The 23,831-nt window shown below is 43.6% G+C and overlaps 1 protein-coding gene across 1 annotated transcript in view; it reads left to right on the top strand.

Annotated features, from left to right (window-relative positions):
• The window catches only part of pdzd2 (PDZ domain containing 2), a 90,070-nt gene extending 70,946 nt beyond the window's left edge, over positions 1-19,124 (top strand). Inside the window, exons 18-27 of the mRNA XM_005461823.4 lie at positions 779-882; positions 4,404-4,566; positions 6,848-7,743; positions 7,990-8,134; positions 9,895-12,043; positions 12,657-12,762; positions 12,840-12,941; positions 15,365-15,608; positions 15,864-16,010; positions 18,662-19,124. Of these exons, the coding sequence (XP_005461880.2) occupies positions 779-882; positions 4,404-4,566; positions 6,848-7,743; positions 7,990-8,134; positions 9,895-12,043; positions 12,657-12,762; positions 12,840-12,941; positions 15,365-15,608; positions 15,864-16,010; positions 18,662-18,852 (4,247 nt within the window). The 3' untranslated portion in view covers positions 18,853-19,124. The remainder of the gene's footprint in view (positions 1-778; positions 883-4,403; positions 4,567-6,847; positions 7,744-7,989; positions 8,135-9,894; positions 12,044-12,656; positions 12,763-12,839; positions 12,942-15,364; positions 15,609-15,863; positions 16,011-18,661) is intronic.
• Positions 19,125-23,831: the final 4,707 nt, after the last annotated feature.

The raw sequence follows: 23,831 nt of genomic DNA, 5'->3' as shown, positions 1-23,831 counted from the left end.
CTTAAAGGTAGCCGTGTTACAGGTGCTGTTCGAGGAAAAAAAGCATTTGCAGTATGTATTTTTGTATGTTACCATAACGTTTATGTTACCTTATGGATTAAATTAAACGTTAAAAATCCTCACGTGTAATATTTCTGTGCAAATATCTCATATTACAAGTGAAACGCATACGGCTTAAAATCCGGTGCGGCCTGTACAAGTACAGAATTGATTTTCTTTCTACAATTAGAGCATGCGGCTTTTAATCAGGTGCACTCTATAGTCCGGGATTTACGGTAGATATATATATATCTAGTACATCTAGTATATATGCATGTCCACATGTCGGTCTTCAAATGGCGGCTGTCCAGAAAATGATGTTTTATAGACTGTTGAATGTTCATTAGGAGAGCCAGTATCTGCACCTCTTTGGATTTTTGAGTTCTTTCTATAAAAATTGGTGAGATTGTATAAAACCCCGGTCTTACAGGCCTCTTTGGAGCTTCCCTCCCCCTGTTACCGGCACCCCCCAGATCCCATCCACACATAAACTATCCAGCAGACCACCTTCTCATTGCTATGCAGATGATACCAAGTTTTATTTATCTATGAATCCAGACATGATGACCTGGATGATCTTTAATGTCCTCCTAAGTTCAGATAAAACTGAGGTTATTGTACTCGTCCCTACAAACCTTAGAAACACAGTCACTAACTTGCTCCGTGTGGCGCGTGAAAATGATGGCAAGACTGAATTCTGAATTTGTCTGGGTTTGGCTGTCGTGGTTTTAATGTGTAGGCGTGTCCCGTAAGAGCACCAGCCCAGCAGTGAAGGACATGCAGGAAGACAGGTCGCCTGTTCTCAGCTGGACCATGAAGAGGTTCCTTGAGCCTGCCAGCAGGGTACGTTTTCATTTAGACATTTATTTAGTTTTGTTGATGCATTGATACGTTCAGTTTCAACCTTCTTACACAATCATATAGAATAGAATAGCCTTTTATTGTTAATTTACACGTACAATGAAACTGTAGGTGCTCCACACCAGCTGTGCGGTACGAGGGAGAGGCAGCCTCTGAGGGGGAAATGTGCCATGAGAATAAAGACATTTTGGCTGTGTCCAAATTCATGGGCTGCATCCTCCTGAGGCTGCATTTGTAGACCGATTACGTCACAGCGACGCGTCGAAGGCTGTCCAAATTCGTGGACTCCGCCGAATGCAGCCGACAAATGTGTCCTCTTTTTCCCCGAATTTGAAGGATGGGTCGGGTGTGTCCTTCGTGGCCCACCATATCCCAGAATTCATAGCGCGGCCCAGCCAAACTCCAGTTTCCGGCAGTGGCGGCCGCTACTAAGTTTTAAAATTACTCTTATTAATCTTTCTGGGTCACAAAATAAACTTTTAACATATTTTCAGGCGAGAATGTAGCTGTGTAAACTTCAAATATCTGCTCGATTTATCAAGACATCGCATATTTGCAAAAGTGCTTCGACGTTTTCGGAGACGTCTGTTACCCACCAGCTCGATAGCTAACCGAGAGCTCGAGGGTCACTGAAGTCGCCGAGAACGGCACAACTCCCGGCACATCATTTTCAGATCACCGCCGACTTTCGCTACTCAGGTTAAACGTAATATATAAGTCACTTAGACAACCTAAAAAGGATATTGTTTGGCTTTTTTCAGTGTTTTATTTGTTCGTGAGTAAATCGGTTTGGCTGAGATTAAAGTTATTAGATTAGATATAATAAAACTTTATTAATCCCCCGGGTGGTTTTCACACAGCTGAATAAACGTCAAACAGAAACCTGATTAAACAGAAGTGTGAGATGGTCGAGAATTTATGCCAGTGTCCTGTTATATTTTAGATAGCAAGGAGCAGACGGCTGAGTTTATTAAACTCCACCAAGACAGCGGTGACGTTAATCAGAAGGCTAGACCGTCCAATTTCACAGCCGTTTACTTCCGCCCTACCCGACCTTCTGAGGACCCGGCCCACGTAGACCGCGAAGGCCGGGTCCTCAGGAGGATGCAGCCCATGAATTTGGACACAGCTTTTAATTGTTATTTAACAGTAAACATCATTTTCCCAAAACATCTGCATTTGCACATGTGGCCCTGCGGCTGTGTTTATGATTATCTGTCAGTCTCACCCATCAAACTCAGGGGGCGGGGTCAGCTCTGATTGGGTCAAATTGCTTTTGCCTGGTGGTCATTGTTTCAGTGGGCGTTTCTCAGCACCAACAGCTGACCTGTGGAAACTATCTGAACTATACTTTAAAACTCTGTTTGTGTGTCACCAAATACTCTGTTAATATATTTTTTATCTGAGAATGTAGTGATTTAATCTGGTTTAATCTGGTCGGTTTGTCACGATGGTGCCTGTTTCCAAAGGTACTTGGACGATTTCCCAGTATCCACAGCATGCTGGTTCAGAAGCTGCTCCTCTCGGTGGAAACGCTCCTTCTCTTTCCTCACTGTATAAAAAAGATTTTTAATGTTTGTTTGAATTCAAAATTCACGGTTTAAAAAAATCCAACACATATGAACTCCAGATAATAAAAGCGAATGGTTCAGTCTAGCATGTGCTGCAGTTAGGGTGGGGTTGGGGTGCCTGTAGCTCAGGAGGTCGAGCAGGTCATGTCCTGATTGGAAGGTTGGTGGTTCAATCCCTGGCTCCCCCCTGTCTGCATGCCAAATATCCTTTGGCAAGATATTAATCTCCAATGCATCCATGTGAGTATGAATGTGTGTGAATGTTAGTAAGCACTTCAAATCATAGAATAAAGTGTTCTGAGTGCTCTGTGAGAGAAGAAAAGCTCTGTACAGGAATCAGTCCATTTACCATTCAGTGAGACTGAGCTTCAGTGAAACTGTGCAGCTATGAAACGTAACTTTGATCTGAGCCAAACCGATTTGCTCAGTTGTAAATAAAACAGTGACATAAACGTGACCCGACAGAACCTGAGTGAATAAAGTCCAGTATTTAACCACTGAGAGCTAACAGTCAGGAGCTTTTAAAGCTGTGTGACCAGATATCAGCCTCTGATTAAGTGGGTTTGCTTATAAAGTGCTGTGTAGTTTTCTCAGTGTCCATCGCTCTCCGTTCAAATCCCGTTTGTCATCTTTAACCCAGGTCAGTCACTCTGAGGGAAACAAGCTCCAGCAGCTCTGCGCTCAGGAAACAAACTACATTTACTTATTTTGTGAACAATATTGCGCCGACATATTATATCGAGCCCACGTTAAACTGTGACTATCACCAGGTAACGTGGGCGTGTTTGCTGAAGGAGCAGCAGGTGTTAAACAACTGACAGGTGAGCAGGATGTATGCAGGTAAGCTGAGGCTCCATCCAGCTGATCGCTGGTGTCATTAGGAAAATGTTGGCTGGTTATTTATAGAAACACAGAGACACGATGCCAGGCGGGATTTTAATTAAAACAATTTCTTTGTTGTCTGAAAATAATATAGATGTGTGTGAGCATTTGTAGGAGCTGGAGAGGATGGAGAGCTTTATTTTTGCTTAAGTCTTTAATCTTGTTAAACTGCATGATGACACACTGACAGAAAGAGACGACCATTCGCTGAAAATGAGAATCAGGAAGAGAGAGGAATATGTAAACAAATCTAACCGTTAACGTAAAAAACATTTAACCTGGAACACCGGGACATCGCTACACTCTATCAGCTGACTGTTAGCGGAGCTAGCGACAGAAACATGGTGGACATGGTGACAGAAAAACAGGGTATTTGAAATCTTTACATACACTTTAGAGCGCCACCACCATTGCTGCCTGTGATTTGAAATGCATTCTGGGATACCTGGCTGCCTCAACTCCACACTACTACAGTTCACAGCAATCGATTATCTAGGATCTTGTCTTGACTTACTTTGCACAGTAGCCAATCACATGTTAGACAAGCTGCAGTGGCAGCGTTAACCCCGCCCCCTGGGTTTGATGGATGAGGCTGACAGATAAAATGAATTCATGAACACAGCACCAGGCCCCGCCCCATTTGGAGCGCCAAAATGAATTAAATAAATACATCATTAAATAATTAATTAATTAATCAGTCAATAATTAATTAAAACTTTAAATAAATTATTTTTGAAATGTTTTAAATAAAATGAATGGGCATTTACATAAATGTATTTATTTAGTTCCAAGTTTAATTAATTAATGACTCTTTTTATTAATTAATGGTGTATTTAATCAATTCCTTTTGTCACTCCTGGCCTTCCGTAGTTGGTTCTTGTTTCATCAACTTTCTTGGGGTTTTAAATAAACAGCTAATCAGTGTAACAAAGTAAGTCTTGCAGTTATAGTATTCACCCTTTCATCCCAGTTAATGAATTAAATGTATTTTAGTAGTTTTAAACTTCCTTTCCTCTCGACTTTTGTCCAATTTGGTTGTTTCTTAAACAGGGGTCCCTGAGTTCAGAGGCAGAGTTGTCTCAGTATTTCCCACAGGAACTTTCCAGCCACTCATTCCCATCTGAATCCATGTTGATGGGCTCAGATGGTGACGCTATCCTCCACCAGCAGAGCTGCATTACCTCCATGGACGACTGCTCATCAAAACCACATGGTAAAATGTTACTGTTTAAATCCCAGGAAGACTTTTAAGGAATATTTCACAGATTTAACTTTAAAGTACGCTTCCACGCTTCCACCAGTTGACACGTAAACAGGAGTTGATGAAATGAGAGCTTTACTGACCTCTAAACAACACGACTGAAGTGTTAAAAGGTTAACATAAATGTTACATTAGCTGTTTAACTATTAGGAGATACCAGTGATCACATTACCTGTGCCTGTTGCCATTGATACAGTGGCTAGAAGCTATGGCTAATAATAAAATGATAATATCCACCAGGAACTAGACAGGAACAATGGGATCCTACCTTCTAACTCTATTTGATCTGCAACAAAAATAAAAATGTGCTGGATTGTCTCAGCGCCATCTTTACACAGCCTTCACCTGGGGTCTTGCCTGGTGTGACAGACCCCTCTGTGGATCTTGAGCTTGTTCCTGTGCTGCCATGATTAGTACCTCGGTGATGTCTTTAAGTCCAGCGTTGTCCAGCCACTGATCGGATTTCTGGATGTCAGACACTTCTTCTATCTGCTGTTGGTACATACCATACGGGCTTGTCTGCCGTGATGGTTCCTACTCTTGCGCCTCTCCTTTCTGGAGTTTCTGCTGCCTGAGGTAATCACTGAGCGCATGGTCAGTAGTGGCCATCTTCCTGATGTACTCATGGATGTTTGTTGTCTCCTCCTGGACTGTGGTGCTGACACTCACTAGTCCTCAGTCTTCTTCCTTTCATTTAGTGTACAGAGTGCTGAATTTGGAGTGAAACCCTCCATGCATGGTAAAGAGCTTCCTTGATGTCAGTGGCTTCTGTCTCCTCTTTTGGCCAACTTATTATCCCAGCAGGGTATCTGATGACCGGCAGGGCGTAAGTGTCAATTTCCCAGATCTTGTTCTTTCCATTTAGCTGACTCATCAGGACTTACCATACTCTCTGCCGGTATTTGGTGATTGCAGCTTTCCTCGCGGCCTCTTCGTGGTTCCCATTTTCCTGTAGGATTCCCAGGTACAGTCAGGTCCATAAATATTGGGACATCGACACAATTCTAACATTTTTGACTCTATACACCACCACAATGGATACCAAATGAAACGAACAAGATGTGCTTTAACTGCAGACTGTCAGCTTTTATTTGAGGGTATTGGCATTTGAGTCTTGGCAGCTGACAGCAACAGGTTCCAAATGCAAACAGCACACTTGAAATGAACTCTGGACCTTTTATCTGCTCATTGTAATTGGGATAATGAGGGAATAACACACACCTGGCCATGGAACAGCTGAGAAGCCAATTGTCCCATTACTTTTGGTCCCTTAACAAGTGGGAGGCACATATGCAAACTTCTTGTCATTCCTACACCGTTTACCTGATTTGGATGTAAATACCCTCAAATAAAAGCTGACAGTCTGCAGTTAAAGCGCATCTTGTTCGTTTCACTTGGAATCTATTGTGGTGGTGTATAGAGCCAAAAATGTTGTGTCGATGTCCTGACTGTGTGGACCTGACTGTATGTGAATATGTATATTAGTGAAATATAAGCCCTCCACAAAGTCAGGGAAAGCCCTGTAACTGACTGTAAAACTAAGTATGTTCCCTGGATACAGAGCTACAGACCCCTGAGAGCCTTAGCCAGTCAGCTAGCAGCTATGACCAGCACACCTGTGCAGGTAATAAAAGGACAGGTAATGTTTGTCGCGTTGTCACACAGCACGCTCATGTCATCAATTGCCAAAAGGCAACTGACCAGCGTGTCCATAATAACCTAACACTCCTGTGTGCTACAGACTACAGTGTACGCTGTACACCTACTTGCTGTTTTTTGTTGCATCATTCTGTGTCTCCCAGTTCATTTGTTTACAGCTCCGCACCGCCCAGGCGGCAGAAAATGTGCGTGCTCTTTGCAAACTGGTTCCCAGCACGTAACCAGCGCACTCTGCAGTCAAGGGCGATCATTGGTTAATGGTCATCATGTGATTGATGGAAGCCAGATCCTTTTATTTAGCGAAATTGTGAATAATAGTTCAACTTTACTTTTGAGGAGCACAGCCACGACTCCACACACACACACTCATTAAAAAAACAAAAAAGCCTGAAGAAAAGGGCACTTGGTGCATCCATGCGGAAAGGGCCATGTGCTCAAGCCCCGCCCCCACACGTGCCTGCCACTGACCATTTAGGAGATGTTTTTAAAGACCAGGCATTTATCATCTCTCTTTAGAAAATTACACAGCATCCAGTTTTGTAAAAATTAGCTGTAAGTTCATCTTTATTTTCAGGATTCAGCCCAGCTCTGACAGAAGTGGAAGACGGCCGTGTGTACAACAACATCCAAGACCAAACCTCTGCACCTCTCAGTCACCATGTGGAGGCCGTGTGCCAGCCCATCACATGGTCCGGCCCCCCCACAGCACACAGCCCACTTCTGTGCCAGGTGAAGTGCTTCGAGGATGACCTCAGCGATGAAGAAAATTCAGCCAGCAGCAGAAAAATCGAGCCCTTCCACAGACCCACAAAATCTGAAGCCTTTACCTGTAGTGACGTGTCACAGAGTGATTCAGCAGGTGTATTTAGCAGCTCGGTGTTAGAAGGTGAAGCTGGTGGAGATTTGCAGAGTGGAGGCAGAGATATACCCACACCACTCTGTGACAGTTCCACTCAAAGTGAGGATGGTTTTCCCAATAGGTCAGAGTCACCTGGTCGTGAGTTACCCTTCATGTTCATCCACCACCCTTTAGCAGGGGTATCGAGCAGCGTGGGCTCTGTGCTCACTGATATGACCATCAGCAGTGAGGCCTGTCCAAATCAAAGTGATGGCCAGTTGGAGTCAAAGCAGTCCCCCAAGCTTGAAGCAGTGAACAGGGTCATGATGAGCACTGAAGCACCAAACCTGCCCCAGCAGCAAACATCCCAGACTGATGAACCCACCCTGGCCTTGGCCCTATTCCAGCTCCCATCCCACGGCACAGGAACAAACCCCACGGTAGCTGCCAATATGATTCCCAGTCAGCCATATAAGAAGGAAGATGCCAGTGAGTGTGTGGTGATTTGTCCCATTAACACTGTGATCCTAAGAAGAAACGACGGGAAATCATTTGGGCTTGAACTGGAGATTATGTCATCACCACTGAAGCTGGTGGTTGCTGGGGTGGAGCCTGGAGGTGCAGCAGAAAGGGTACGTGGGATTGCTTTCAACTCTACACCAGTGGGATGGGGGGGTTTGTTTTCCCCAAAAAATCAAAATTAATTCAACAACATGTTTTTGGCAATAAACTGCAGAGCAAAAAAATACATTTTTTCAGTGTACACTGTTTTAAAAAATATCTGAATTTTCTGGCGATTTTTTAAAGGGTCAAACGGTTTAAGGAATAAAAAAATTTCCATTTAAAGGCTGATCTTGTTTCTCTAACTGTGGTCCCAGGAGTCTGCGGGCAGGCTGTGTCCCGGAGATGAGATTGTCAAGATTGGAGATAAACTAGTTTGCTCCTCCAGCTACCAGGACATTTGTGAACTCATGCACAACCTTCCTCTGACACTGACCTTGGAAGTCAGCAGACCGACCTCAGGTAAGACGCTCAGAGTGTGACTTTATTCTAAAGCTGAATAGATGAAAATGAGCAGCTCACCTGCTTCAAGAAATTACAGCCTGACGCTGTCGAGTCAGGGAGAAGAAACTGATGACACTGTGAAATAGGCACAGGGGACTCAGATGTGAAGGTTACTTCACTCTGGATTTTCCCTCATGGTGGGGTAGCAGTAGGCCTTTTATTGATCGGAGGGTTGGTGGTTCAATCCCTGCTGAGTATCCTTGGACAAGATACTAAACCTACCTTGCTCTCTGATGCATCCATCGGAGTGTGAATGTGTGTGAATGTTAGATAGAAAGCAGTTAATGACAAAGAGGCTAGTTGTGTAAAGTGAGTGCTCAGAGAAAAGCTCCATTTAAAAACCGTATGCATGGACAGCCCAGCTGATTGGCCAGTGTCATACGAGAATCAAAACAAACATCAGCTACTCAGACCTTTAGACTCTTCCTTCCACCCAACCTTTCTACATTTCCTCAGTGCAGTAATAATATGTTTATAGCTGCTGTGGTCTGCATCTCATCACACAGTTGTTTTCTTTGCATTCAGGATGAAGCACTAACATTATACAGGCTGGATTCCTGATCAGATGCTCAGCTGCACTAAGCAGCTTGTAAATGGAGCTGAACATGTCACTTCTGTCACGCTGCACTGCTTGTTCACTTTCTGCAGCCTGCCCATCAGCTTACACTCAAACCTCCAGCTGCTGGGAGGAAAACTGTCTCCACTTAATGGTTACGACATGATTAAATCATAAATTTGTGTGTCTACACTGCTGTGTAGTGCTGTTTCTAAGCCACCGGTGGTCGTGTTACTCTTTAAGCTTTCACATAGACTGCCGTGTGTTTTCCTTTAATGCTGACCTCAGATGTAGGATCAGCATTCCCGCTCTCTCCTCCCCAAAGCAACCTGCACACATCTGACTTTCTGTTCACGGTGACTAATCTTTATATTTTACTTTTAATGACCAATATGAGATTTGCCCTGTAGCTTAACACTAGGTGTAGTGTAACATTAATCCTTATGTAACACAGAGATTGCTGTGGGCACTAAAACTAGGAGTCTTTCCACATGTCTGTTTTTTAAAGCCATCATGTCTCTCTGAGTAAACATGTCAGTTTCAGTTCTGTAACTGGTAAACAGAGACTTCTTCACATCTTTGCATGTTAGACACTAATGTGCAAACATGTGTAATATAACAGAGAGCAGTCGATCATGTGACGTCCTGGATCAGCCACAGCAATGTCTCCAGCTAAGTCCTGCAGTTTACCAGCTGAGTATACATCTGTGTAGCTTTAGTCTTTCCTTATGAGATTGTAGATTATAATATAATCCAACACTTTTGATGCATATCACTGTATAGTATGTCATAGTATTGTACAGTGTGGCTGTATGCATTCCCTCTGTATGTTAGGAGTCAGCAGTTCACACCAATGACTGTATCAAATATAACATAGTTGATACAGTCATTGGTTCAGATCAGAGAGAAATCCATTCAGGTTCATTTCATGCCACTAATGTGAGAAAAGGTCTTTAATCATTTCACCTTCATGACGGCGCCTCACCTCTCATGCAACAGGCTGAATTACATAGATATATATACACATATATAATTAAACTTACAAATCAAAGTACAATTGGTCTGTTTCATGTTTTAAAAAAATGTATGTAAATTATTCATTGTTACCAGCCTCCTCTCATTCGATCGTGATTGAACGTCTTTTCATGTCGTCTTGTTCCAGCTGTAGATCGACTGCTCAGCCTGGGAGGGACTGTGTGGTCACAGAGCAGTGACGGATCCACAGTGGATCCAGCCGAATCTGTTCAGGGGGTGTCTGATCAAGTAATAAGAACACATTTAGGAAGTGGCACAATCCAACCAGACTGTAACTTGCCCATCGCAAATGTAGACGACGTGTTATCAGATGTGAGCATCAGCCACGACACCAGTGAGGAAATATCATGTAATGAGCCTGAAACCTGCTGTCCAGGCCAACATGGTGCAGCCCTGTGTGAGAAGCCTCCTTTGGAAGCCAGAGATGAAAAGGGTGCCGCCTTTCTGATGAATAAAAGTGTGAACCAACAGAAAGAAGGCAGCTCTGCAGTTTTCAGCAGATCAAGTCCAGAAAAATCAAATCCTAGTTATAAACACATGCATCCCACTGCAGATGTCAGTGGTTCAAACAGTGACTGCAGTTCAGTGGTAAAGAACATGGCAGATGGTATTGGTGGTGTCTCTTGTACACGGCCACCATGCCAGTTTCTCCACAGTACAGTACCTGTTTCTGCTACACAGTCACACTTTGACAGAGTTAAAGCGTGTGCAGCATCCAGACACACAAGCTCTTACAGAAACCATGCTCCACCAGCAGCCCACTCTGTCACTGAAAATCTGCATGCAGACGTCTCCCAAAGATCAGATTTACTGGGGTGTGACGACACACAAACATATTCAGTGGAATCCAACCCCTTAGGCTCCAGGCTCTGCAAAATGTCAGCGTCAATTAGCAACAATCAGAAAGTCGTGCAGTGTAAAGATACGTTAAAGCCTGATGCTCGCTCGTTACCTAAGACAAACTCAAAGCTGAAACACCTCGGTTACTCACACAGTCCTGTGTGGACGAGTAACTTCAGACTTCAGGTTGAAAGTGGTTCTTCCACACTTAAAGGTTTGAGTACTAAAAAGAAGAACAACCCAGAGGAGCCTCTTCAAAAACTGTTGGGGAGTGCAAGTCCAGTCCCTGCAGATACAAAGGCTTCCTTCAGACAGTCAACAAATCCACCAGCTGTGGTAACCAATAAGATTTTGAAGCCCACTAACCAGCCTGATGTCAGGAGTTGCCTAGCTTTGGCCGCAGCAGGTGACACAAAGCAAATAATGACGGAGCATGGAAATTCAGATGGAGCTTTGCAAACTGTGCAGCTGCCCAAAAAAGATATGCACGTAGGTTACGAAGCAAAAGCTGAATCACATTCACCTGCCACTCAGAGGACATTCATGGAAGTGCGACTGTCTTCATCATCAGGATCAGCAGCAGCAGCAGCAGCTATGTCACACAGAGACAAAAAGGTTTCAAAAGATAAACACAGAAATGATAAAGATGCACGATTAGCAGCAATGCATTCATCCACTGTCACCGCAGAAGAAAGAACAGCTGCCTCGGTCACCAACACAGCATTTCATTCACTGTCTTCTACAGCAGCTCATTCAGCAAGTAAAGGTTTAAAACCTGTGACGGTTATGGAGACAGAAGAGACAGTGAGACTGTCCACACACACTGCCTCGTCTGCAGATTACAGTCCTTTCTCTGTCCGACATAAAATCAAATCCTTTGAGAATCTGGCTAATGTTGACAAGTCCCTGGTGAAAAGCAGTGATCCTCAGCCGTATGCGCTGGCATATAGAGCCCCGCTGAACCAAAGGATTGCAGGTTATATGGAACTGGTTAATGCTGCTGACTTCCGGACACGCCAAAGGAGTTTTAGCTCTTATGTGGAAAATCTGCTTCCAGCCACATCCTGCTCTCTTAGTAAATCTTCTGAGAATGAAGTTCACAAAGCTCCAGATGGGGCTGCACCACAGACTCCTCCAGTGCTGCGCAAGAAACATGGCAGACTTCTCTACAGTAGGTTACGGCAGCTCAGGGCTCTCAGCATGCCAGAGCTGGAAAAACTGTGCAAAGAGGACGCTGCAGGAGGGCGCAGCACTGCAGATAAAACAGACACTGACACCCAGTCTACTATAGCCCCGGTGACTGACAGCTTTCCAACCTGTGCAGCTCCAGTGAAAGCAGATGTGAACAGGGTTAACCACAGTGAGGCTGAAGTCACTGCAGAGACTGCTCAGAGGACCCGAGAGACCCATGGCCGGCAGCTCGGCTGGTCCATCAGGTGAGACTTTAAAGCAGTCATTGTAAATCACAGCTGCTACTTTGCTCCAAACATTACTGTGAAATGTGGGTGAAATACACGTCTTTACTTGTAATCAGGCAGATAATGATGCAAACTAACCGTTCTCCAAGCTGGACAGATAGCATCAGGCTTCACAGCGTGTGCAGTCACGTACAGCAGCACACATGTATTAAATAAGTCCACCCTCACACTGGCTCACAGCAGTTCCTTCACACATCACTGCTCAGAATTATTGAATATTTTCCTAATAAAATGATGCACATTCTGACTTTGTTGCTGAGCAGGATCTTTGTGAGATGAAGACTTGACTGTAACAGATTATCACAGCTCTGAGCGAGACCATCTAAACATGATGCCCTACCATCTCTCTGCTACATTCATTTGATGCCCTATATGACAATGATTATGCAATAAGCAGGTTATAATAAGCACTGGTGAAGAACATATTACTGTTGAAATATTTCAAACATCTCAGATTAAACGTGGGAAACAGCTGCATTCTGAAATGTGCCATTTTATTATAAACAGGAGTTTTCTTTAAAATGAGAAGAAACACATTAAATGTCCTGATTCGATGACCTTTTCTCTGCAGTTTAGAGGAGCTGTCGGCTTCACCTGTGAGTCGGTGTAAACTGCAAACACTGCTGTCCTCACTAACAGCGAAATCTTACATATCAACCCTGCTTCAGCAAACCAAGGTAATGCCTCACTGCAGATACAGCAGAGTCCAGCTGAGTTTGGGTTTTCATTATTTGTCACCCTCTGTGTTTTGCAGGTTAAAAGAAATACTCGTCTTGTTGTCCTGAGTAAAGGAGAAAGTTCAGGACTTGGTTTCAGTATTGCTGGAGGAGTCGACCTCGAGCAAAAGGACATAACTGTAAGTACAAGATGTTGAATCTCTGTTCAGATTCACATTGTACATCCTTCACATTTAAACAATAATGTACAGTAACTGTTGCAACAATTGAAAGTTTCTTGCACATTAGTTTACTTGCCTTGGATGCCTCACTAAGATATAAAGATTCAGTTACTCCAGAAAATCTCAAGAAAGGTTTCTTCAAGAGCAAAATGCACCAAACAGTGTGACAAAGCCCACTCTGCTGAGGGAAAGTTCATTAGAGTCACCAGCTACAGAGGTCAAAGGTTACCAGCAGCTCAGATTACAAAACACAACAAGCCTTTCTCAAGTTCAAGCAGCAGACGCATCCCATTTTACACTGGGAAGACTGGGAGTCAGGGCTTCATGTTGGAACTGCTGCAAAGCAGTTACTGAGTATCTGACAAAGAGGAAAAGGTCAGGTGATCTGGTCTCAACACCCAACATAAACCCGGCTGGGATGGATTAGGATGAGCTGGGCAGCACGGTGTGCTGTCTATGTGCTTCATACCCAGCGTGCTCTGGGTCCCTGTGTGGGCTTCCTCTCACACCACAGAGACATCCAGCTTAGGCTAACTGGTGATTCTAAACAGGCCATGATTGTGGGGTCCTTAAACTACACAGAATAAAATGTCTTACAGGTAAACTTGTTTATCTGTAGTGCTCTGAGTAAGCTTCCACGTGCTCCGTATCGATAGAAAGACTGTAAACTGCACTTCATGTTATGTGCTCCAGTTGATAAATCCACAACCTCTGAACTGTTAGAAATCTATATTCTGTCTGTTCATGCAGGAGTTGTCCTGTTATTGACGAACGCTGGACGTCACAGCCTCCTAAAAGTCTTGACGTCACACATACTGCAAATATGCACAGAAAATATATGTAAGCATTCAAGGAGAAATATGGGTTAATGCTGAAGAATGTTAAAAATGTTCAGCATCTGTTTGTGTTCAGTGTTGTGTATTATAACTGACCTGGAAAACACTACTATGTTTAAAACAAAGACAGAAAGCAATATTTACAGCTACAGCTGTGGATCAGGAGGTAGAGCCACCCACAACTTACAGGATCTTGGAGGATTTACAGGATTTTGGAGGACTTACTGGACCTTTGAGGACTTACAGGACCTTTGAGGACTGATACGAAATTTGAGGACTTACAGGATGTTTGAGGACTTACTGGATCTTGGAGGACTTACGGGATCTTGGAGGACTTACAGGATGTTTGAGGACTTACAGGATCTTGGAGGACTTACAGGATGTTCAGGACTTACTGGACCTTTGAGGACTTATAGGATATTTGAGGACTTACTGGACCTTTGAGGACTTACAGGATGTTTGAGGACTTACTGGACCTTTGAGGACTTACAGGATGTTTGAGGACTTACTGGACCTTTGAGGACTTACAGGATGTTTAAGGACTTACAGGATGTTTGAGGACTTACAGGATGTTTGAGGACTTACAGGACCTTTGAGGACTTACAGGATGTTTAAGGACTTACAGGACCTTTGAGGACTTACAGGATGTTTGAGGACCTTACAGGATATTTGAGGACTTACAGGATCTTGAAGGACTTACAGGACCTTTGAGGACTTGCAGGACGTTTGAGGACTTACAGGACCTTTGAGGACTTACAGGACCTTTGAGGACTTGCAGGACGTTTGAGGACTTACAGGACGTTTGAGGACTTACAGGACCTTTGAGGACTTACAGGACCTTTGAGGACCTTACAGGATATTTGAGGACTTACAGGATCTTGAAGGACTTACAGGACCTTTGAGGACTTACAGGACCTTTGAGGACTTACAGGACCTTTGAGGACCTTACAGGATATTTGAGGACTTACAGGATCTTGAAGGACTTACAGGACCTTTGAGGACTTACAGGACCTTTGAGGACTTACAGGACCTTTGAGGACCTTACAGGATATTTGAGGACTTACAGGATCTTGAAGGACTTACAGGACCTTTGAGGACTTACAGGACCTTTGAGGACCTACGGGATGTTTGATGACTTACAGGACCTTTGAGGACTTACAGGATGTTTTGCTAACATTTTGGTCCCACAGCACAGCTTCAGGGTCCAGTGGAGCCTCGATGGCTCAGGCCGGTTTTAGCAGCAAAGGGGGACTCGCACAATATTAGTCAGATGGTCATAATTTTATGTTTGATCAGTGCACTTAATGAGTTCATGGCAGATGCAGAAAGGACTGATTAACCTGAGAGCAACAGTGATTGACTGAAGTCAGTCACATATTGCTGAGTAATTGTCACTGTTGCACGAACACATCGTGACCTCTCACAGTTTTGTAAAGGCCACGATCCTCCAATAATTCAGGAGACCCATCTGATTAATGAACACATAATAAATATATTTAATACACGACTGAATGATGTGTATTGTTAATATGTTTTTGTCCTCAGGTTCATCGGGTCTTCACGAAAGGTGCAGCTGGTCTTGAAGGTACAATCCAAAGAGGTGACAGCATTTTATCCATAAATGGCACCAGTCTGGAGGGTAAAACGCATGGAGAGGCTATATCCTGTCTTCATCAAGCCAAGCAGTCCAACCAAGTCTTAGTAGTCATTCACAGAGACAAAGACAGTGTGCAGTGTATCTCTGACAGACAAGCCTCGGCTACCCAGAAGTCTTTGGAGCGTAGCGGAGGTAGGTTTCCATCTCCAGTGGGTACACAGAGCTTCGTGTAATGTTCTCATTGGCTGTAACGTCTGTTTTAAATCACTCTGATGCTGACTGACTTAGAGTATTTCTTTTGTCAGAGCGTTTGACCCTTTTAAATACAAACATTAACCTTGCAAACAGCTCTGCCCATGGTGTGGTTTCTGCCATCAGCTGAAGTCAGCGGTCAGCAGCAGCAGCTTCTTGTAGGTTTATATCTAACCTCTGTCCTTCTGGGTGTAGGATGTCTTTCAGCTGTAGATGTCAGTCCAGATGGGACTCTAACAGTGGAGCTTCATAAGACTTCTGTTGGACTGGGCTTCAGTCTGGAGGGGGGCAGGTCTTTGAGCCATGGAGACAGGCCTCTTACTGTCAAACGCATCTTTAAAGGTGACTTTTTCTTCTCAGACAAAATGCACATAAAACTGTGACGTCACAGTGTGTGTGCATCTGTTCACAATGGACACGACGTTTCCATGTAATGTAAATTTTGTCTTTGTAACTGCTGGTGTCACAGACGATAATGTTAACATGAATATTGATTATTGTTTGTTAAAGATATTATCACATAAACTTTCAGGCTCAAACATAAACATAATGCTACATAGATAAGTAGCTTAGCAAACAAATTCAGCCTGGTGTGAATCGCAGGGAATGTGACTAAAGTCGCTCCACCTCCTGTGTTTCAGTGTGCAGTCTTTCCTGGTTTCATTCATGCTTTCTCAAAAAATCCAAAAATGGTAATTCTCTTATTTTGTATGTGCATTTGTAATGAACAGCAGGGGTCAGGGGGTAGGACACACTCACTGCAGTTCTTGGGACTATTAATAAAATTCAGCTCATGTTTGTCAGTAAACTTTAATCATGAAGCTACAGCAGCAGAACTGTTCTGTTTGCATTTGCACAAACTTAACACGTATGTTTTTCCAGGTCTTTAGCCACAGACACAGATACTTTCATCAGTGGGACACAGAGTGGACGCTACCTTTGTGTTCGTTCATTCAGTAAAAGTTAGTGATTGAAGCCGACTTCAGTGTTTGAGCCACAGAGGATGCAGTAAACACAGCCATCACAGTGAGATCAGTTTATTTTCTTTATCCCTTTGTCATCATTTCTTTAAGAGCTTTAATAGCTGTAGTGCTACTGGGAGAAACACATAATCGAGGCTGTTTACACTGTGTCTGCCTTAAATCAAACAACGTGACTGTTAAAAAAGCAGAGTTGACATTTCTGTTTGGAAACTTGTTTCCCCCACAGCATTTTCCTCTTGTGGTCAAAATTTGTTGCGTAACTTAAAATTTGTGGCACTTGGGTTAGCACGGTTACCTCACAGCAGGAAGGTCCTCAATTCAGTTTCTGAGTGTGCACATTCTCCCCGTGTTTGCCTGGGTTCTCTCCAGCTTCATTCCACAGTCCACAGACATGCAGTCAGTGGGGTTGGGTTAACTGGTGATTCTAGTTTGTCCACAGGTGTAAATGTTAGTGTGAATTAGGACTGGGCGATATGACCCAAAATTCATATCTCGATATTTTTTAGCTGGATGGCGATATAAGATATATATCTTGATATTTTTTTAAATCCATAAAGTAAGAACAAAGAGAGAGTTCTTAGTCAAAGCTGTGTCCCAGATGTCACACAGGCACTTTTATTAACATACAGCATAGATGTACATGAAAAAAACTACTCAAAAATAAATTATGAGCATTTATTAAATAATGATGCTCTATAAATAAAAGAAAACTATGTTGTTTTGTGCATAACAAAGAGCTCACAATTGTGCAGTCAAAATGTAAACTAACAGACGCTGAGCATAATAACAAAGACAGATTTCACAGCTGCTCTGTTCCCAACTTCTACTGCGTGACTGACAGCCTGGAGTTTGAAATCCGCTTCGTAACCATGTCTCTGAACAGGAGCCATTTATGGTCCTTATACACACACAGTACGGTAATATTACGTTGAAGCACAGTACGTATCACTCCGCGAGGCTCCTCGGTAGCCGTAATGCTCCGACAATCCATCAAGCGGTGCAGCTCCGTAGCTTAGCAAAGTCGAACTAAAACATTTATTGACACATTGCTGAGCGCTGTGTATCACATAAAAGCGGTTCGCGGTCATCAAGCACAACCAGAATTCATACAAAAGGCGCGCAGTCAACTTTTGAGAGAATGAAAGGATTTCAGGCCGTGCATGGCGTTAGCGTGGCTAGCTTGTTAACACGTTGACGCCGTCCAGCCCCACGCACGGGGCGATGCGCAGTAACTCATTAATGGAGATTTGCCGTGTCCATCTTGTCGCTGCCTGCAGGTGAAGCGATGGGGGAGGAGGGGGAGTTGTGTTCAGTGAAGGAGAGGCAAGGTCGAGTAACGTTGCGTAAAGACAAAAGTGGACGAAAGAGAGGCAAACTTGCGGCTCCGCAACTATAATTATAACGTAACATAGACTATATCGATATAAAGGATATTGTCACATCTTGTATCTCGTATAAAAATATATCGATATTTTTAAAAAGCTCGATATATCGCCCAGCTCTAGTGTGAATGGTTGCCTGTCTCTCTGTGACAGACTGGTCACCTGTCCAGGGTGTGCTCTGCCTCTCGCCCTATGATAGCTGGGATGGGCTCCACGCCCCTGCGACCCTACATTTGTTGAACATTGACCATGACAGCTGCATGTGTGTTTTCTTGGCACAGCCACACTGAAAGTAATAATTGCGGTGTATGCCGTATCCCATGTGAAAGTACCTTTATTATTTATTTAAATACAAATCTTTGACTTAATTCAAATAATGCGAGTCTGTGAGATATGCATGATATTAGATGAGCCGTTAGCCTTTATAGTGAATGTGTTGGATCCTGGAGAAGTCAGAGGCTTAAATCTGACAGACACTGACAGGGATGATTGGTTATAGCCAGGTGAATGGCCATCTCTCAAACCATAGCTATAACTTGAATATATCTCCAGCGTGTAGATCACAAGTAGACCAGAGTAAAATAAGGCGCTTTATCTGAGTCTGAACTGCTGTTCATGTCTAACACAGGAGGAGCTGCAGAGCTTTCCGGGCTTGTCGAGGTTGGCGATGAGGTCCTGTCTATCAATGGCTGTTCTCTGGAGGGACTCATGCACCATGATGCCTGGAAAGTGATCAAAGCCACTAATGAAGGGCCTAACCAGCTCCTCATACGCAAGCAGAGCAATGTGACTGTAAAAAACAAGGAAACGGAGACCTGACAGGCTCTACTGTTCAAGCGGATACGTTTAAAAAAAGCTGTTATACATTTTGATTGTTGGACTTTTTGGTTAGCCTTTTTAAAATATCTTTCTACTTAATAATTGGCTGGACACTATTGTGGTGCATAATATGTAATTATGATTTTTCAAATGGAGAGTTCAGTTTATTTATAATAAATTAACTTTTGAACACTCAGAAATATTACATTTGTAATGCATTCCTTTTTTAAAATAAAGTTGATATGTTGACAGAAAATTTGCAGGTGACTGTGGCTCTAGCATTCCAGCTTATACATCCACACTATATGCCTCTATACCTACTCACTTATATGGACTGCGTCACTGTACATGGTGTGTGTGTGTGTGTGTGTGTATTCAACTGAGAGAGTGTGTCCTTTCACCTGGTTGAGCGAAAGTCAGCAGTGTCCAGCCTACACAGGTGGCCTTAAAGGATGGGAGCAAAGAGTCCAAACACAGTCTTGTAGCCTGGGAGGATTGTTGTTCCAGCCAGCCATTGGGCCTCGAAGCCATTGGGCCTTCTGGCTGGACCTGGGCAGCCAGTGTCGGCAAGGAACCAGCCCAAGCTACCAGACTTTCTATCAGCTGCATACAGCACTTGGAGTGGTCCTGCAGTTGTTCCTGGCAGCGAAACACCGCTGCCTACGTCCTCCACATAGCTGGGAGCTCAGCCACCATTCAGGCCAGCACCTCCACTGGCTGGGCTGGTCGTGGTTCCCCCATGCCACCTCCTGAGTTTCAGCACCACTCTGACATGAATGAGGGACCCGACCACACAGTTCTCATGTTTTGACACTTTTTAGTTCATTGTTCTTTCCTTCAATACTCAGTCGCAGCTTTTCAGTTGCCAGCCACAGACACAACACCAGCTCAGGTCCCGGCACATCCTTTCTCGGGGAAACGTAATTAGCAGATGGAGCTCAGGTGTGTCAAGCACCCCGAACCCACCGCTCCGCCCCTCCCCCTGCAGCCAAGCCACAAGCCACAGCCCGCCACTCAGATCTTTATTCAGAATCAAAAAATCGAGGTTGGTTCAAAAAAATAAATGGTGCATATACCTGCAGTGAAAATACGCAGTCGGGGTTAACGACTGCATTAAGAACAGGGGCGATTTTAGCCCATTTTTGGGGGGTGCTTCAGCACCCCCAAAATGAATTAAAGCACCCCCAAAAGACTTCTTACTTTTTTGACAATATTTACCGTTTGTGAGACACACTACTAAAATATAAAAACCATACAGTACTTGGTTGAGATGTAACATTTTAACAACAAAAGTACTGATATCCCCCCCCACTCCCAAAATGGTTTGTTCCAGCTCGGCTCTCCCCTACTCTGGCTCCGCCGTTGCTGCCAGAGCGATGGTGGCTGAGACGCAGCGGAGCGGAGGTGTAAGTGCCTGGCTTAAAACAGGACATATTAGCTGCATTTAACCTTCAGTTACTCTTTATATAGTTAGGTAGGAGTCAGGCCATGTTTTTTTTTTAGCTGAAAAACATTACACCCAGGTAACCTGCAGTGTTGAAAACGTGTTTCCCGACTATGTTTGCTACCCTACAATCCATCCTGCTCTGTAGTAAAATCAGCGACATTTGACCGTCCTGTTGCTCCCACTGAAATGTATACAGCCTATTTAAAATCTAAAACTTAAAATTGTCCGTAGCCTGCTGTTGTTACCACTGTCCTGTTTGAAATGGATACTAACTAGCTAACTGACTGGATGCCCATTAACCTTGTAACTCCTGGTGTGTGTGTGTGTTTGTGTAGAGAGAGACAGCCAGGTTCATAATGGATATAAGGACGTTTTTTCAAAAACAGGAGCCACATTCAGGTAAAAGTGTAAAATCAAATGATCCGTCAATAAAGAATAATGTTGGATCAGTGTTTCAATATTTATATCTTTTATTAGATGTTCATGTGGTTTGGTTATTTGCCTTTGGTTGAAAGTACACTGAGAGAGGACTTTTTGTTAGTGATCTTAATAGTATTTTTTTCATATTGATGTAATTTTTCATGTAATTGAATACAATCTATTTGTGTATGATTGTCAGTCCAAAGAGGGAGAGAGGAAAGAGGGGAACATGAGGAGAAAGTAGAAGGTCAGGAAGAACCAGGTAAGAAAACAGACAGGGAACAGTGACAGGCAAAACAGAAACTGTTAAACTGACAAAGAAAAAAAAAACACCTAATTTTACTCACACAATCTGGAAGTTGTGTTCTCCCTATATTAAAGCTGCTATACAGAATCTGCAAAACAAACTGGGTTGAAACATTTTCGACCCTCTTTAACAACACTGTAATTGATTGGGGAGATTAAAATTAACTAGAAAGCGAAAATTTCAGAAGAAATTTTAAGTGTGCCTATGCCGCTGCTAATCAGTGTAGTTTGCCATTCATACGGCTGCTTAGGGCAAAACTCAGAAGAGCAGCCATTCTCCACCATGAACTATGGTAAAAACAAACACCGCTCACGCTTCACAGATGACAGCTTACAGTTTTGTGTAAAGATGAAGTTACTTCGTACAGCGCCGATTTGCAGACGCTGTGCACACAGGTTCATGAGCAGAAGTCCCATTGTACCACGGCAGATCCGACAATGTTTGCATGAACACGCTTTGAAGCATTATGTTATGGACCACTTTTCACACATGGTTGGTGTACCCACACAGCCGGCTGTAGCTTTTCAACTCACAGCCCGACACACACCCAAAAAACAGCCGAGAGAGCACAGACTACGCCAGAGAGGCGTGATTGCAGGTGCCGCTGAGGTTGGTCCACCTCCCCTGCAGCGGCACTGCAGACCACGCCCTGCCACACACATCAAACACGTAAAATAAATATTTATCCACTTTCGCATTCACTTTTTGTTTTTTGTTATTTTTACACAGTGTTCTGAATGATGAACAATGGTCTACAGCCAATCTTGTGTATTATTATACAAACTTTGGTTGTAAGATTCAGATAACTATTTAATAAAAGATAAATATTTCATATGAGAGTAAGAAAGAAAAGTATATCTTTGTGTCCACCTTTCCCTGTTAATGCCCTACCTGGCCCCCTGGCAAAAGCTTTGCTAGATCCGCCCCTGCACAGTTACCAGCTGTCAGCTACACAAAAACAGGAGCTTGGTGTTTATTTGTCTCTCAGAAACAGTTCATAACTTCCCTTCAACTCATTCATGTCACCTAAAAGGTAAACCTGTTTCTCCATCACCAGTTCAGCTCTGACGATTCAGTAAGGACATCTCCTGGTTTGGACCAGCCGCTTCTACAGCTGTGGCTCCAGCAAACATCAGCTGATACTAGAAATTAAAAGCAAATGAATTCTAACAACAGCTGATCAAGCTTAAACGTGCAGCTGTTGTTTAGCGCGATAAACAAACAAGAGCAAAAAGCCGATCATTGATCATTGATCATGATTGAAGTTGCAACAGGCAGAGAATGACAGGGGAGGCTTCGTAATGACAGAATAAATCGTAATATTTTCTCTGAATGTGGGACGATTCCGTTTGTACGGCAACTCTACGAACTAACCCTTATGAATAAAATAAAGTCCAACGTCAGTAACTTAGCGCGCACACAGCTGTATATAAACTCCCGTCGTGCTAGCTAGCACGCAGTACGATTGTAAAAAGTCAGCACAACGAAAATAAACTACACCTAAACTCGGTTTATATCTGACCCAAATAGAGTGCAGTTCATAACTTCTTACCTGAAATTCAGTTCACCTCACGCTCCTGCCTTCGGTTTCCCTGATCCACGATTGACCTACGCGTTAGCAACCACCGGTCGATCGGCGGTCGCCTCGCCGCCTCGTATGTCTCGTTCGCGGCATGTCCTTTCTGTCATACACCGGTGGATAGCTGCCCTCTGTTGTAGCTCCGCGTTATAGCACCACCAAACAACTCAGTTATTTTTTCCACATCCAGCTGTAACTCCGATTCTGTGCGAGCATTTGCGAGAGACCGGGGAGGTGAAACGAGAGAGAGAGTCCCCTCGCTGTCCATTTGCAGCCAAGTGCGGCAGCTAGCTAGGTAGCCGGCTAGCTGTCAGGCAGGACCGACGTCGTCAGAGCACTGTCGCTAATATGGGATGTCTTGATAAAACAAGCAGATATTTGAAGTTTACACACCTACATTCTCGCCTGAAAATATCTTAAAAGTTGATTTTGTGACCTAGAAACACTAATAAAAGACATATAAAACGAAGTGGTGGCCGCCATTGTTTACTCTGCAGAGGCGTGCTATAAATTGTGGGATATGGAGTTTTCGTCCAAGCATAGATCTTTTCGCCTGTACTACTCCGGCTATACCACTAGAGAGAGCCAACACACCACAAATGAAGTCTGTTTCTATGGGGCCAAAAGTAGAATCTTTCTCAGGAGCCTAGAAATTGGCCCAAATTTGCACTAAAATCAAAATATTTCAAAAACTATAAAAGTCATAAACACCAAAAGTCCAGCTCCAGCCGCACAAAATGATCTAACATATGTTACAATTGTGTCAAAACTGTGCGGCAGAGAGGCGCGGGAAAATTTTCACTAAAATATTAATATTTAAAAAACTATAATAGGCATAAACACCAAAAGTCATAGCACACCATTCCAGATCCAGCCGCACAAAATGAGGTAACATATATGAAGCTTGTCTCAAAACTGTGGGGCGAGTTTCGCTGCAAAATTTCAGGCAGAAACTGAAGAATAACTAGAAAAATTTGCATTTCCTGCGAAAATGCTGTGTGGATGCCTTAACGCTGAAACTGTCTGCTGAAAAGCTGAAAAAGATGAAAAGTTGCATGGTGGTGAAAAAAAAATGTCGCCCTGAGCAGGATTCGAACCTGGCCCTCCTGGTCCCAAGCCGGCTATTCATTTCCCTGAGCCAAAGTCATTCTTACAAAGAAGAGGTGGAGAGACGGACAATTCTGCTGAAATTAGCAGAAGCTGCTGAGAATTGTGCTGATAAGAGG

Source organism: Oreochromis niloticus, linkage group LG12, assembly GCF_001858045.2.
Source record: "Oreochromis niloticus isolate F11D_XX linkage group LG12, O_niloticus_UMD_NMBU, whole genome shotgun sequence".
NCBI classification, from domain to species: Eukaryota; Metazoa; Chordata; class Actinopteri; order Cichliformes; family Cichlidae; genus Oreochromis; species Oreochromis niloticus.
This window is presented reverse-complemented; position numbering and strand designations above follow the sequence as displayed.